This window comes from Diceros bicornis, chromosome 9 (genome assembly GCF_020826845.1).
Source record: "Diceros bicornis minor isolate mBicDic1 chromosome 9, mDicBic1.mat.cur, whole genome shotgun sequence".
Lineage (NCBI taxonomy): Eukaryota > Metazoa > Chordata > Mammalia > Perissodactyla > Rhinocerotidae > Diceros > Diceros bicornis.
Window position 1 is genome coordinate 7,620,676 of NC_080748.1, and position 16,756 is coordinate 7,637,431.

Below are 16,756 nucleotides of genomic sequence, written 5' to 3' on the forward strand. Positions count from 1 at the left end.
TACAATAAGACATTTTAAAATTTACTGCCATAGAAGTTTAAGCAAGGGCACACTTTTCCAATTTTTGAAAGATATCAATATCAAATTCTGAATATTTTCAGTTTTTAGAGTAAGTCAAGTAGTAATATTTAGGAAATCATACAATCTGGTCAGTAGTCTGACCAGTATAGCCTCTTTGGTCTATGAATCCCATTAAAAATTAATTATAAAAATTATATTTTCAACAACAATGTTCTAAAAAATGCTTACTGAATTGAATTAACTATAATAGAATATCAAATCATAAGTAAGGCAAGGATATAACAGCAAAGATACAAAAAAGAGTTAGAAATTAAAATACAAAACACTCATAAAACAAAAAGTTAAATATACACCACACAGTGTTCTATGTTAATAATTGCCACATGACATGCATTTTGTAAATAATCCTATCCAATATCCTTGCATGAAATTTGGCAATTTATAAAACATATACCTACCTTCGGGAAAATTATCTAATATTAATTTATAAATAAAATGCCAATAAAACATACACACCACATATAACATGCAACTAACATACCAATCATGCTCAAATGAGAAAACATAACAGAAAATAAAGGAGAGAGAAAATGTGGTAAGATAGAACTCTAAGTACTTAGGTCAATTCAATCAGGAGTCCTGATTTCCATTTATTTTGTTTTTAAGCCTTTAGCTTTTAACTCTAAAGTATACATGTTAACACAGAAAAAAGTCTTCATGTCCTGGGTTAGAAAGCCATTGAAATTGTAAAGCACCTCTAACAAAATACTTTCCAGCAAATGACTTGTATTTTGGTGACCTAGCCTTTAAAATTATCAGCACTGTCAAAAGAGGTTAACTGTATAGTATTGAAAGTGTTTCAGAGGCAGGAAGGTTTTATCCCAGCTAGTATCAAATACGAGCTAATCGAGAAACCACTCTCCAAAGATAGTGTTTGCTTTACTATAGATCAGTTCAAAGTAATAACATCAACACATGCATCTCTATACAAAGACTGCACTATGGTTTTATTAACGTTTATTTATATGTTTATGTTCAGTGCTAACCTGGAGAAAGATTTTCAGCATGGATGGAAATAGGATATTATAATCTACTTTAAAATCTGCGTACGCAGGAGCCTCAGTCCTGGGCGCCCTCACTGACTGGAGTTTACTACACTTGACCAGACGTGCTCAGAGTCGCAGCCAGCTGAGGACTCTGATGATCCGAGGCTGGAAGGACAACAACACTTTTTTATTCTTCTCTTGTACGGGAAGTGGCAATGGCAGCTTTGAGGGTTAATGAGTTCTAACAATGCCACACTGTGTGGAGATAACCAGATTCTTTGTAAATATGTACGTGATACAGTAAAGGTCCAAGTAAATAGTGAATTGTCAATCAGTCAAATCTTCAAAGAAATGAAAAGCCGCCACGAAGAAAGGAAAGGAAAGCCTGCTGCCGGCCAAGCTGTACGCCACCTGGCGCCCCACAAGCCTGGCAGCAGCACCGCGGCCCGCGGCCCGAGACCTCCACCCTAGCGGGGAGCACGCTACGGTGCTTCAGAACCACACTCCTTCTCAAGAGCTCCAGGCTGACACTCTGCCGCTGCCTTCCTCAGCTCCCTCTGAACAGGGGATGCCACAACTGCAGAGGCCGCTGACACACCCCGAGTCCCAGCGCAGGCGGAACTACACGGCCTACTTCTATCAAGGCTTTGTTTTCCTCTGTGATTGCACCTTACAAATATAAGATATATTGATTAAGGTTTAAGAATATATAGTAATAGTGGCTGTGAATGATAAGCTACTTTTAATGTAAACTAGAAACCAAATTTAATATTTATATGAATTATCAGTATAACGATGACTTGGTTTCCAAATTAATTTTAAAATAAGTATAGCCTGAATCAAAGAACAGATTGACTCCAAAAATAATATTTACCATAAAAACAATCTCCATAAAGAAAATCTTGTATCCTCTAATTTTCCAAGTGAAACATGAACTAAGGGAAAATAATACAAGTTGAGTCAAAAACTGTTAATTAAAAAAAAGAGAAAGTCAATAAAATAACACACTAGGCATCATAAGGACAATGAGCCGATTGTTCCTCATGACAGCGGCTGGCCCCTGTCCTGGGCCTCAGTACGCCAGGACAGGGACGCCCTGCTGTTCCAGCTTCAGCACACGGAGCCGGACTCCACCGCGGTGAGCTAGAGGGCTTCTCACTCTAGTCACAGACCCAGAACTGATCCCTTTTTAACCTCGATATCTACGTGTATCGTATTAACAGAGGTGCATTCGCTCTCCCACTTTCCCAGTACATACCACAGCTTAAAACGCAATTTCAGCATAATTCTTTCATTTGTGGCTAAATGTTCGATGAGATGAATGTTTCCAAGTCATTTAAATACGGTTTTATTGTGGTATGTATAACAACCACCTATATACCTATATTAGTATAGTTTCCTCTCTCCTTTAATAGTTATTACTAGCAGAAAAAAAAAATTGTTCACATAATTTCTAGCTACTTAGGTAAATGAAAAAACAGGATTCAAAAGAATCAAATGAACAAAAACGTCAGGCTACAAATGAACACAACATTTAGTCAGTTATCATACCTGAATATCCCCAGAGAAGTTGTTGTGCTAGAATATAATTAAATCCATTCTTAGAAAAAGCCAGAATTGTCACAATTTTCACATGATGGCTATAGAAATTATTCTATATCTTAAGATAACACTGTATGCAGAATCTTTACACATCATCACGTAAAAGAAAAACCATACACAAAACTCCAAACACAGCTTAATACACATTTAAGATTTAAAGATGTATTTCAATGTAAACTAAACCCAAACTACATAACAGTGGGAAAATCCTACTTCAGAAAGAAAGCAAAGAAGAAAGGAGTATGTACTTTATATGCATAAATTACATCTCAACAACATAAATAAAATCATTTCATAAGCTCCCAATGGGCTTTCGGTACATGCTATCATCATGTAACATTCAGAAATTCTAGATAAGAATTAAGAAAAGGAAGACATTTGATTTTTAAAAAGTGGTGGAGTATGTCTACAACATTAAGTATACAATTCTCCCTTTATGATAAAGAAAGGGAGGTTTATCACACATTTCCACTGCTTGCTTATGATGACCACCAATAACAAACTTCAAAGAATTGCTCATGGACATCTAACCCCTCCTCTGCCTAAAGGAAGCCATTTGTTTGATCAAGTACATCTCCACAACTCTAGGAAACATTTGCGTACTTGGGTACCTTAGGCTAAACCGGGCAGCTAATACAGAGACCACTGGTCTTACCAAAGGAATTTAAGCTCTTCCAATCTTTACATCCTTCCAATTACTTTAGAGGCATTTTGTCTGTCAGTCAAGACTGACTGAGTGCTAGAGATAAGAAAAGAACAAGCAGACATGGTCCCAGACCTTGTCGTACAGTCTAAGGGGGAAGGCGGGCATCAGGTAAATTATAAACGACCAGATAGGGCACGAGTCTGCGAGGGCCATGAGGAGCTCGGTACCATGTTCACACACATGGCTGTGAAAGACGAGCACAGGGCAGCGAGAGGACAGGGACGGCAGAGGAAACCACGCGCACCACACCTCACAGAGGAAAAGAACATGCTGTCTTCCAAATACGAGAAAGATCAAGGGAGATAAAGGATGGAGGTTATTAACAATAATCATAATAATAGCAAACACTGATATACCATCTCCATGTACCGGGCATCTTTACAACACCCACAAGATGGAGCCAGATAATAAGGAGCCTAGGCTCCTTATTGTTAAGGATTTTGGCCTTTGTTCCAAGGAAAAAGAGGAAGCCTTTGAAAGGTTTTCAGATAAGGAGCGGGAAAATAATATTTTAGAAAGATAATCCTAGCAGTAGCATGCTGTATTAACTAGAGAAGCAAGAATGGACGTGGGGAGATTTTCAAGGTTATTTCCACATTCCAGGTGAGAAACGATGGTGGCCTGAACGAGGGTGAGGGTGGGGTTGGGAGGGAGAAAGACTTCCTAAAACATGGCCCTTTCATGTGACAAGTAGCTGTGCAGGTACAAACCCAGAATATCCTCATGGCACAAATCCTGCACCAAAATATTTGGAATACTGCTAATCTACACATCTGAGGCTGGCACACCTCAAGTTGCTACTTTTTCTGAAGATTTCTAGGTACATATATGAGATGTCATTATCTCTGAAATGAATACTGTAAATCCTCACAAAGTGTGTCACAGTGGACTATGTGAACATGCTCTTCCTCGAGACATGAAGTTTGCAGTCTTTCTCCTGGACGTGTGAGACAGAACATGTGCCAGCTCCTCTGGGAGGTCCCCCTGACCTAGGCCCCCTCCTTGTACCAACTGTTTTCAGTATTTGATAGAGGACCATCATGCTAAATGACAGTATTATTTATACTGCTGTCCCCACTCAGCTGTGAGCTCCTTCAGTTTTATTCATCTTCATATATCTCCATCCAATACGATGCCTGGTACATAGGGGAAATTCAAACAAGTGTTTATTGAAGAGTCTCTGGTCATAAAATGGAACAAAGCATGAGGCCATATGTAATAAATAGGTTAGATTTTTAGATCTAATAGATCTAAAGTAGAGGAAGATGGGCATGGATGTTAGCCCAGGGCCAGTCTTCCTCAGCAAAAAGAGGAGGATTGGCAACAGATGTTAGCTCAGGGCTGATCTTCCTCACACACACAAAAAAAGTTAAAAATAAAATAATAGATTGCCCCTGCTCTCAAGGATTTTATAGTCTAGCACAGTAAAAATATGATTGAGAATTAAATGGACTATGTACTAGGCTCTATGTGCACAGAAGAGGCATCTACCTCAGATTTGCATGGCAGGAGCGGGGGCATGGGGAGACACGTGAAAGAAAGCATCTTGGAGAAGACTTGTGGACCGAATATTAAAAGAGGAATAAAAGTTAGCAAGGCAAAGTGGAGGATGGAAAGAAAGTATTCTAAGTAAAAGGAACACCATGTACAAAAATACAGATATGAGGAAACTCTGATTCCACCCACCTTGAAGTAGGCACTGTGCTACATGGTGGTGACAAATCGCACAGGGCTCTGCTCTCATGGATTAAGGGAGCACTCAAGTTTATCAATCTACAAGTGCTCGGGATGACAAGAACAGAAGAGGGACACTAATGAATCAAGGCCAATGAGATGGCAAGTTCACAATCATGGAAAGCCCCAGAGTCCACACTAATAAGACTAGATCTATCCTGAGAGAAACACTATCCACTGGAAGACCTTCTGCAGTGGAGGGACGCGATCAGATGAAGAGCGAGCATGGGAAGGAGGGAATCCATGAGAAGGGTGCAGCAACAATGTCACCAGAAACAGAGGACCTATACTACAACAGTGGCAGGGCAGTAAGAGCAAGGGACTGATACAGAAAACCTGATCAACAGAACCCGAAACTGCGGAGAACAAAGATGACAAACTGAGGATTCATTCTTGAGCAACTTCAAGGATAATGGGCACCTTTCTCAATAGGATCGCTCAAAAGGAGAAACAGATTTGGGGAGAGGATGAGCACTGAAGTTGTGAAAATGCTGATTTTGAGATACTTATGGAACTCCAAGTGCAAAAAGATAATAGCTGCCATTTTATCAGTATTTACTATGTGCCAGGTATTGTGTTAAACCGTATATGTTATGTATACCTCATCTGATCTTCAGAGTAATGCCTACTATGAGTAAAATATTACAACAGAGATTTTCAATACCGTGCCCTGCTGTGAATGCAAGATGAGATAAAATTCAATTACTAAGTTGTGATTGCCTGCCATCCTCCAGTCAACCCTTATTCTCATTTCATTAACCTTGTAATAAAGCAATGTTGCATTTTATGTAATTGAATCTTAAGGGTCTCAGATATACTCTTACGGAAGGATGTTACTCTATTCCCACGTTACTGATGAGGAAAACAGAGGCTCAGAGAGATTGGGTAATTTGTTCAGAGTCACACAATAGATGAGTCAAGTTTGAGCCCCGATCTGTGTGACTACAAAGTTCAGGCTTGTAACCACTACACCACACTGCTCCTCTTGAGACCAAGGTGTTAAGTGAAGATACGGAGGTCATTATACATGAACCATAGTGGATGCCTGGCAGTGAACAACTATCCTCAAAGGAAGTAAGATAAGAGAGCTCCACAAGGAGCTCCTAAACTAACCTGTATTTAGGGGGTAAACTGAGGAACAGGAATTCAGAAATAACTCCAAGAAGCAGACTAAGAAGTATAAGGATACCAAGATAGCATGGAATCCTAAGAGCCAAGAAGTTCAAAGAGGGAGTGAGTGTCAAAGCTTCAGGGAGATCAGGCAAAAGAAAAAAAAGTCCACTGGATTTAATAATAAAAAAATCATTAATTGGTGACCTCAGCCAGGCAATTTTACCGGAATGATAGTAGAAGCAAGGATAATGGATGACAAGACAGTACAGACAATAAGCATACATTGCTCTTTCTAGAAGCTGAACTACGACAGAATGCAAGAGAGGAAATCAAAGTCAAGATTTGGCTTGTCTTCCCCAAAATGGGAAAGATTAAAACATGTTGAATTGTTGGTGGGAAAGGGGCAACAGGGGTCAATGGTGAAAACACAAGCAGTAACTTTAATATTTAGTTCAGGATTCTAAATGTGATACAAGTAAAACTATCAAATAATGAGACAGATTTTGCTTGAGCTATAGAGTTAGAGAAGTACCCAGAAGTTGCAGGAAAAAAACCCTCAAGTTTTAATTTATGCAGCAGTATTTTCAAAACTGGCCAATCTGTTTTTATTGATAATCGGTAAACAGAAGTTCACAGTGCTTTATGTCAGCAAAATAATCACATAATCATTATTTACAGCAAAAAGCATCAAATGTTGTTATATATTTGTGATGTTTCCTCCCATATGAGGGGAGCTCCATGAATATAATACTCTTGGCCCCCTCCTCCCACTCTCACTCACACCTCCCATCTGCCCCGCACCACCAGAAAGAGGCATGGCTTCTCTGACTGGTTAACTCAGAAGGAGAGTCTGCACCTGCGCAGGGCGTCTCGGGGACGGCTCCTCCACGCTCTGCGTGCAGAGCAGGCCCCGGGTAAGGAAGCCTGGGAGGTCTTCCAGTGCTGCCTGTGACTAGACTGGGGAGCTAATCCATTGAATTCTGGAGTTCAATAGTAGAAGTCCACTGCCCACCCTAAGCCCTGACCTCCAATACCAGAATTATCAGCAACACGGGCGCACCAACGCACTGCTTCTCCGGCCATGCTGAGGCCGCGTCCCACATACAGCAACTAGAAGGATGTGCAGCTATGACATACAACTATCTACTGGGGCTTTAGGGAGAAAAAGGGAAAAAAAGGAGGAGGATTGGCAATAGATATTAGCTCAGGGCCAGTCTTCCTCAGCAAAAAAGAGGAGGATTGACATGGATGTTAGCTCAGGGCTGATCTTCCTCACAAAAAAAAAAAAAAAAAGAAACAGACCCAAAGAGTGCATACAGTATGATTCCTCTTCCAGACAGCACAATAACCAGCTGAATTAGTCTCTGCGATTAGTGAGGATCGTGGTGACCATGGAGTGGGTGTGACTGGAAAAGGCCTGAGAGGGGTTTCTGGGTGTTGGCAATCTTCTGGTTTTTGATCTAGGTATGGTCAGTTTGTAAAATTTCATTAAGCCTACATTCATAATATGTATACTTTTCTGTATGTACATTATGTTTCAATGTAAAGTTTTTATACAAGAATATAATAGAGAATTTGAAAAACAAAAATTTCTAAAACTTTGAAGCAAAGAATGGCAGGGTTATAGGAATGCACGTTTAGATTTCCCTAAAGGCTCCTTTGAAGATGACAATTCCCAATTAAGTGAGTAATCTAGATGTTGGAACAGTTACCACCTCACAGTGACAGATTCCTTATGGTAAACAGCACGTCCATCCTCATTTTCCTTTAGTCTCACTTTGACTCCATTCTTAATTTGTCTCCTCCATTCCAATTCCTTCCACTCAGATTTAAGTGAATAAATATGCACAATTTTTAAAGAATAAAGATGTGCAACTTTTCCTTTAGGCACTATCTTTGAAAAGACAACAGTATATGCTATAAGAGCTATATTGCAAAAAATATGCTTTACAACCTTAACCACTGGGACAAATCCAGAATTTTTCAGGCCAGTATTTAACTTAGAAAAAGTTCAGGCAACAGTGTTATGAGGGAAAAGATCCTTGCAAAAGTTGAAAGATAATATTAAACTTAGAACCATGGTGATTTTTTTTCCCCCAAACTATTCTGTCGGTTCGTAAAAAGAATTCTCAGTTAAGGACACTCAACCTTGGCAAAGACCTCAGGAGTCCCCTTTCCAGCTGCTGCAGAGCTCACTTTGTGTCTGCATTTCCGAGGCTGACCCAGCATGACCACATAGAACCGTGAGGGCAGTGTGGGTGGGCAAGAGAACAAGGCTGACAGGTAGACGACCTGAGCTCTGGGCGTGAGGGAGCTGACGACCTTGAGCTCTGCCTCTTTCTCCCTCCTCTGTGCGCTCTAAGCAACAACAGCTGTCCTTACTACTACACAGGCTACAAGGTATGAGGCTGGGGGCTCAAACGAGAAAAGAAATGGAAAAGCACTGAAAAACCGTAACGCACTGTGCGGGTCTAAGAAATTATTTTCATACATATACACCACCATACCAGACAAGAGAGATTTCTAAATACAATCTCACCTTTGGATTCTTTTTGATGTCAGAATCCAGTACTGAAACATCTTAAAATATAACAATTATGTTAGGTTGAACCATAAGAAATTGTTGACTTATAGATCTAAAATGGATAACTACTGGCAATTTCATATTGGTTTATCTTAACAGAAAACTTATAAAAACTTTATATTTTTATAAATATGTTAATTAAAAAAAAAAAACTAAAGAACTAGAATACCTCGGGTTTGGGCAGCTTCCTTTAAAGCAGCTAGGAGGTGAGGCTTCAAGTTATCCAAAATAAATCTTCCTTCAAGACCCGGGAAAAGGGACCTAAAAAGTGAAAGGAACACAGCAATTATAATCTTCTAACAATTCTAAGATAAAGAAATTCAATCACATAATTTCAAGCCAGTTAAGTGTAATATTTTACATAAATTATAATGTACACACCAACGCACATTGCAATACTTTTTGATCAAATATTATCTAGGCTTCACTTTAAAACATGAGGGCATCACGCACCATATCCAAATCCAGAAATAGACTAATTATTTTCTGAAAGGTCAATACACCTTTCTCAGTTATGAAGAATTACTTAATATACCATTTTAATTAATTTTATATTTAATCAAAATAATTCATTACTGACTGATCTGACTTAGTTATTATTAGCACTTTATAACCATCTTTTTCAGTGTTCTGTTATTGAAATATCCAAGGAAAAAAACTCCTTGGATAACTTTTTAACTGATAAACATCTGCACGTTTTTTCATTTTAGAACATAAAAATGTATCCTTTCATATTTTAACAAAGTATTTCTGCAGAAGTGTTCCTAACTATAAAATCTACATTGATAACTGATGAATTTTACAATAAAGGACTAGACATGGGCAGGGGCAGGGGAGTCCCTACAAGTAAGCAAGCATTTTAAAAGTGTGATCTATACCTTGGATAGTCCTCTGAGGTAATATAAACAACATCTTGATCTGATACCGATGAGGAGAAGGGGACGAAGTGCCCATTTTGTAAAGGGAGGAGCTCCAAGCCGAGTAGTTCACTGTAGGCTTCGTCCGAGAGCACAAATTCTAAGAGGTGCAGCTTCTCCTCCACGCTGCCCTCAGGGGCAGACTTCCGCAGCACCTGCCGCACCCATGCGGGCGTCACCCTCCTCACCGCGCCAGAGGTGCTGAGCCGAACAGCAGCAGCGAGATTTGCTGGTACCTTGACGATCTGCTTCCCTGAGCTCTGGAGGTAGTTGAGCACAGTTTTTGTGTATTCCAAACTTTCATCAAGCTCTGAGAAGCAGGCCTGCTCCAACTTGACCCAGTGGTTGCTAATGGAGTAAAGAACTGCATTCTGGAACAGCTCGTTAAACAGAGGCTCTAACACTGGCTGCCAGTGCACCTTGACTTGGTTCACATCAGGCCAAAGTTTGTAGATGACGTCCACCGACAAGGGAAACTCAGAGCTCCTTTCATTCTCCAGACGTGTCACTGAATCTAAGATCAGAGTAGCGTAGGCTTTAGGGACCACATTCACAATGAGAAATTCATTCCATAAGGCTGCCGGATCTCTCCACTGGTCCAGCTCTCTCCACTTGATGCTTCTGCGATTGTCGGTCAGGCCAAAGAACCCACTGATGTGAACTGGGAGGCCTGTTTTACTCTCCTCGCCAGGAGGTAAAGGAAGAAAACAAAATGCTTTTCCTGTAAAATCAGATGTTGCTCCTTTTTCTTCATCATCTCTGCTTGATAAGGACATGGCTATTCCAATGATTGGGACAAATTTCAATTCATCAGCTAAAGAATCAAGGGTACTACTAACCCCTCGCCCACCCACACTGTTACACACCAACCAAGACGTTTTTTGTGTGTCCTTAGTACTCTCATCTTCTAAAACTATATTTACATGATATGTTACACAGGTTATGCTATTGCTTGGAATCTTTTTACAATAGTCACTTATAGCAGTTCCCAGAATCTTTATAGAATTCAGCCGTTCGTGTTTCAGGGTCTTACTCTCACTAGCAGTCACTCTGAACATCAGCTTCTCTGTCCCATCGGCCTCTCGGACGTGTAAGGAGACGTCCTGCACACTTTTCAGAAAGAGCAGCACTGTGTCTGCATCTGCCCTAAAAGACTCAAACAACTCGAGGACCTTCTGCTTATTGTAGAGGTTACTGCTAAGCTGTGACGGATGCAGGCGAAGAGGGAAACGGAAAAAGGTTCCTGGAAAATTCCCATTTAAGAACGTTTCCTTGGTGCTTCCAAAAATGCCAATAAATGGTGCAAATTGGTCCGAAAGTTCACTAATTTCTTTGCTGTCACCTTTGAGGTTCCAACACTGGCCTGATTCATGTGGACCAAAAAGTGTTTGATGAGGATCTAACATCCCAATCTGGTCACCACTAAAGATACAAGGAATATCTGTAGAGAAAATTCAACAGTCATGATCAACCCTAAATTTAATGGACAATTATAATTACAATTATAATGCATAATTACTATCAAAATATTACACAAGAAAAAGCACCAGCCATAAAATGACTCTAAAACAGATTTATCTAAAAACAAACTAAATTTAGCTTTGGAAATATAATTCTTTGAACATGAAAAATAATGATTTCTCTTTTGATTCAGAAAGTACCAGGCATAGCGTACATGATTATTGTGAAAATATCTAAGCTATATCTTCAAACGCTTATTAAACAATTAAAATATGTAAAGAGTATTTGGATATTTATACGGAGCCCCTACAGCCATGGGAACCCAATTAAACAGAACAGAGTTGCATCTTATGCTCGAAATAAAAACCTCACCCACAGATTCTCTGAAAAAAGAGTGGGGGAGAAGTAACGGCACAGGCGGTTCTGCCCACTGTGATACTCAGTGAGCACACGCCCTGAAGCGAGTCTGGCGTGAGCTCCCTCGGCTGGTGTCCATCACCCCTGTGCCCCTCAGAGTGAAGTGCCTCCCATGCGGGAGCGTCTGCCCATGCAGAACTCAAGTGTAGTGCTTCAAGAGACATGTTTTTGTACAGCATGGCCCCTAAACTGACACCAACTGCTTCACCTCTTCCTCAGCCAAAGACACAGTGATACTTAAACACTGGTAGAAAAACTAGAGAGGTCAGATGTGCTGTGTTGTGAGAAATTCTTCACCATGGTGCCTCTTTAAGGATGTCTCGAGGTAATCTTGACGCGTGTGGCCTCGCGTGCTGACTTGAGTACCTAACCTTCATGCCAGATACAGCTCCGATGCCTTCCACCTTTCCTATTCATGGTCACCAACTGCAGGCTCAGCTGGCACAAGCACCAACTCCTAAGGTCTCGGTATTTCAAGTAGGAAATGCTACATTCACCAACCCAGCCGCTAAATCCATCAACAGCACCATCTATGGCACTCTGTCCACACGCCCTTTACACAGAGTTCACACTCCCATTATCGAAATATGTCAGGGAGACTCCAACAGTTATAAAGCATGACCCACGACCTCCGCAAATCCTCAGACTAGGGGATAGCACTCCAGTTAATACTGACCCACATACACGTGCTCATTCTCAAATGGGGACAAATCCACGGTGAGAGGCAGATGCTGGCAGTCAGCTGGACTCTCTAACTAAACAATTCATTCCTGTACAACCATCTCCACACTTAAGTGCCCCCATAAAACTTAAAAACTGCTACATGTCACAGACCTGAGGGGTAACTCGCAAATAGTTGAACACATCAATATTAGTATTCATGTGTAACAGTTATATAATATTGGAATATAATTTAATATAATTTTTATTATACATAATTAATATTACTCAACACAATATTATAATAATGTAAATGCAATAAAAAAATAGGCTGACTAAAATTGGGCTATAGTGCCCAGGGCAGTCTCAATTCAGGCCAGTCGTCTGAGAATAACACCTCCTTCTTTCCTCTCACGAGGTCCCAGGTGGGACGACAAATTATATGGTCACTCTGGCTACAGCTATATCTCTGCCAGCTCAATCTCTCCTTCTCCTGCAAGTTCAAAATGCAAAAACAGTTTGAAACCAAGGACCAATTCCATAAAAAAATTTTATCACAAACTACAGTAAATACTAAGAGCTTTCATTCTGGAAGAATAGCCAGATACTCTTAGAGACGTCTACACTAAGAGTTTCAAGTATTTCCTATTGTAACTATGAACCAGAAACCTAACATTCTTTCTAGATTCAAAACATAATTTCAAAGTAATCTTTAAAATACTCATAAGTTTAAGAAGAGTACAATTTTTATGAGGAAATGTGGAGAAACCAACATCTCCTCAAAGATCTTCACTCTGCCAGTTATTTAATGTCACCGGATATTATATTTTGCTCTTGAGCCTCCGGATATTTAAAAATACGTACAAGAAAATCTGTGAAAATCAGTTTGCCTGACTCAAAGATTTTCAGTGTAAAATGTTTTAGACTCACAATTTTGTGTAGACATTTCAAGAGCTACATTTCAAACCTCATATAAAATAACTTAATATAATCCACTGAGTCCACTGGACCATGATGACATTAACTCAGCACCACATGACGAAGCTTTGGTGTAGTTATCACGGTAACTTTAGAAAACTCCAGACACGCAGATATTTCATTGACATACTTCTTGCCACTGACAGAGAATTTGGAAAAGATGCATTTAAAAACAGTATCATCTCTGAAGTTAACCAAATGAATTATAAAATATAGGCTAAAATAATTTTCAGTATCAAGACTGAAAAGCCAAATACTATACCTGTTATATGATAGACAGAATTAAACCCAATTCCAAATCTTCCAACCTTCAAAGGGTCGTCCTTTTTCCTGCTTCTTGCTATTTCCTGAATGCCATGCCAGTCTTCTGCGGTAAAAACTGCATTGTTGTATACATAGAGAGCTGCCCCTGGGGGTTAAAATGCACATGCAGGTATTCAGAAAGAAGAAAGCCTAAGTGTTCAGCTCTCTTCCAAGAACTTCCTCTACATAATGGTAAGATGGAAAGAAGTAAATGGAATGACTTAATTCTGCATTATAATTCTGACTGTTTTCACAATAAAAATAAAAACACAAATTAATGGTAAGAATTACCAGCAGAAGTATAGCATCGTTGGTCAAAAACCCAAAAAGGAAAAATTAAGGGTGTTATGATACTTGGACACCCAAAACACACGGCAAACAAGGAAATTAATCACAGTGTACTATTTTGTAAAATTTGTTTCTAAATAGCATATATAAATTTTTTTTTGTAAATGGGATTACCTGTAAATAAACTAAGGAGACTTGCTATCTAAAGAAACCTTGCTAATATATTATTTCATAAGGCGAAAAATAATCCACTAGTAATATTAATAATCACCTTGTGTTTTTGTTTTTATCAGCCTCTAGATTTTTCTATACAAGGCATTACTTGTATAATTTAAAAAATCATTAATGTGACAGATTTTTAAATAAGCACTTCAGAATAATACCACCCTGTCTCCAAAGCAGTTCCTTTAAAAAGTTATAGTTCTGCACAAAATATTCTTGGAACTCCTCTTTTTCAGACTTTTCTTCAGAATTTCTAACATTCTTTGAATATGTTCAACTACAGTAACTCATCGTATTTTAAAAATAATAATTTTTCTTTAAAAAAGTTACTCAAGTATAATATATTTACAATACAAAGATCTTAAGCGTACAGTTTGATAAATTCTTTTTTACAAAGTGAATAAACCTGTGTAACCTCCACACAAATGAATTAGAGAACATTCCAGCACCCCTAGAAGCCTCTTTCACGCGCCTATAAGTTCAAGCACAGATATGAGGATGTGGCCGTAGCTGTTTTATAGAAACAGCATGACTGCCATCTGGACCACAGTCAAGCATGGATACGAAACCAGAAGCGGCTGCCAAGGCTGTTCTGGGAAGGACAAGCACATGGTGGTTCGAGTGGACTCTGGGGCAGGATGAGCCTGGATTTCAGACCCAGCTCCACAGCCACCGACTGCATCACTTCAGGCAAACTAAAGTCACGAGGGCTCAGCTTCCTCATCTGTAAAATAAGGACGAGAACAGTATCTACCCGCAGAGTGCTGGGGATCAAATGAGATAATACGAATATGGGGCCCAGCACAGAACCCAGCATAGACCAGACACCTAAAAAGTCAGATGTTATTACTGTTGGAATCCTTAGTAGTATATGATACCAGGAGTTAGTCTTTATTATTAACAAAACACATATTAGAAGACTATTGATAAAATAAATATCTTATTACCCAACGGCTAACTAAAGCTGGTTTAAAATGGCACCCAGCAAGCAGTGTCTGGTTCTGCCTGCTTCAAATGTCCATTAAAAATACTTACGAGACACAGAAACAAGAACCACGAAAACTCACAACACTGAACACCAGGACTGAGAGTGAACCTCTCACCAGAATCTAGAAAAAATCTGCATAACTACAAGGCCCATGGCAGGGAATGAGAGACCCAGCAGGAGACACACCACGTAAAATGGCCAGGGACGAAGCAGAGCCGCCAGCCCAGAGGATGACCCACCTTCCTTCCCGCCGTCAACCGGAAAACCAGGCAGCCGACCCTTTGCTGCCCAACCGCTTTTAAAAAACATTCGTTACATTAGAAAATAACAGATGCTTGTTTTTACAAATTCAATTAAAGAAATATTTCACATGAAAAAGAACTTCTTCCTCACATCCCCACTCTTCAAGATTTTTGACAGTATCATAAGTGCTGTTTCCCATCCTACACCATCAATGCAACTCCTAGAAAGAAGGAAAAAGGTGAAAAACACCTGTGTAGGTGGAACCGTCCTGCACACTGGCTTCTGGAGCTTTCCCTACACTCTGGCTGGTCGGTGTCAGAAGCAGGCGGTGCACACGCAGACCAGCCCACCTCGTCCCGCAGAGACAGGGTGCAAGTCAGCCAGATGCACTGAGCAGGTATAACCAGCTACTACTGAATGTTCTCAACGAAGGTATAATTCTGATCATGTCATCCTGGGATAGGAGCGAAGCTGCGTGTTTTGCTCCAGTCTACTTGAGTCTCACTGGGTCTCCGCCTTGTCACTGAGACCAGCCCTAAAATACCCCACATCTGTCCTCATCAAAAGGGCGTGCTCTTGGTTCTGGGAGCGAAAAAAGAATAAATGTCTTGAGAGGAAAACAAAAAGGTCATCTGGGAAGGAAAGGGTTAGCAGCAGGCTTGCAATCTGGTTTCTCCTTTTAAAAGGGAATACCTAAGAGAGCAAGAACCCAGCCACCTCTCCCTGAACACACGCTAATGACACATCTCTGGGCAAACACACTAACAGGATTTACTAGAAGAGTCTTTACCTAGTGGTTGCTTTTAGAAGGTTGCTTATTGTAAATAAACCTGGAATTTATAGATTTATAAGGCATAATTCCCTGAAAATGTCACGATACACAAGGATCAGAGAAAAACAAGAACGTGTTATGACTGAAGGAGCCCCCTCTGTGTAAGTGACAGCCTGCACTCATCACTTAGAGGCCACTCCCCTAACACCCAGCCGGCCAGTGTGTCCTGACACAGCACAAAGGACGCGGCAGAGGGGGTGCGGGTCCAAGACTTCTCCATGCTTCCTTCTCTGGTGTCTCTTAATTAACCACATCCTTGAAATCCACGGTAAGGTGTAAAGAACTGGGTAAGATCTCTTATTCTTCTCCAACTGATTTGACAAATTGAGCCTTTGTCATCTGATTATATAAAAAGGAACAAAAACAAGTTGGACTCAAGAGTTCCCACTTGCAAAACAAAGTATCAGTAAAAGGAAAAAACCTGTGATCAAGATGATACCAGCCAAGACAACATTCATATCTGACTGCAAGAGAAAGACACTCTCAAATATGCAAGAGCACGCAGGGCCCTCAACAATATTTGTTAGAGATATCAAAGATTACTTCTATCTGCTTTTATAAAAATGTCCAAGTTTATTTTAAATTGGATAATCTGATATCACTTTAAATAGCCTATCTCTAAGCATACTTATGCACAAACT

The 16,756-nt window shown here is 40.0% G+C and overlaps 1 protein-coding gene across 5 annotated transcripts in view; it reads right to left on the minus strand.

The window, feature by feature from the left end:
* Positions 1 to 16,756, minus strand: part of SACS (sacsin molecular chaperone) — a 113,819-nt gene that overhangs the window by 14,550 nt on the left and 82,513 nt on the right. For all 5 annotated transcript variants that reach the window (XM_058547844.1, XM_058547845.1, XM_058547847.1 and 2 more), the window contains 3 exons: positions 13,502 to 13,648; positions 9,685 to 11,164; positions 8,976 to 9,067 (listed from right to left, as the gene is read on the minus strand). In XM_058547844.1, coding sequence (XP_058403827.1) covers positions 8,976 to 9,067; positions 9,685 to 11,164; positions 13,502 to 13,648 — 1,719 coding nt within the window. The remainder of the gene's footprint in view (positions 1 to 8,975; positions 9,068 to 9,684; positions 11,165 to 13,501; positions 13,649 to 16,756) is intronic.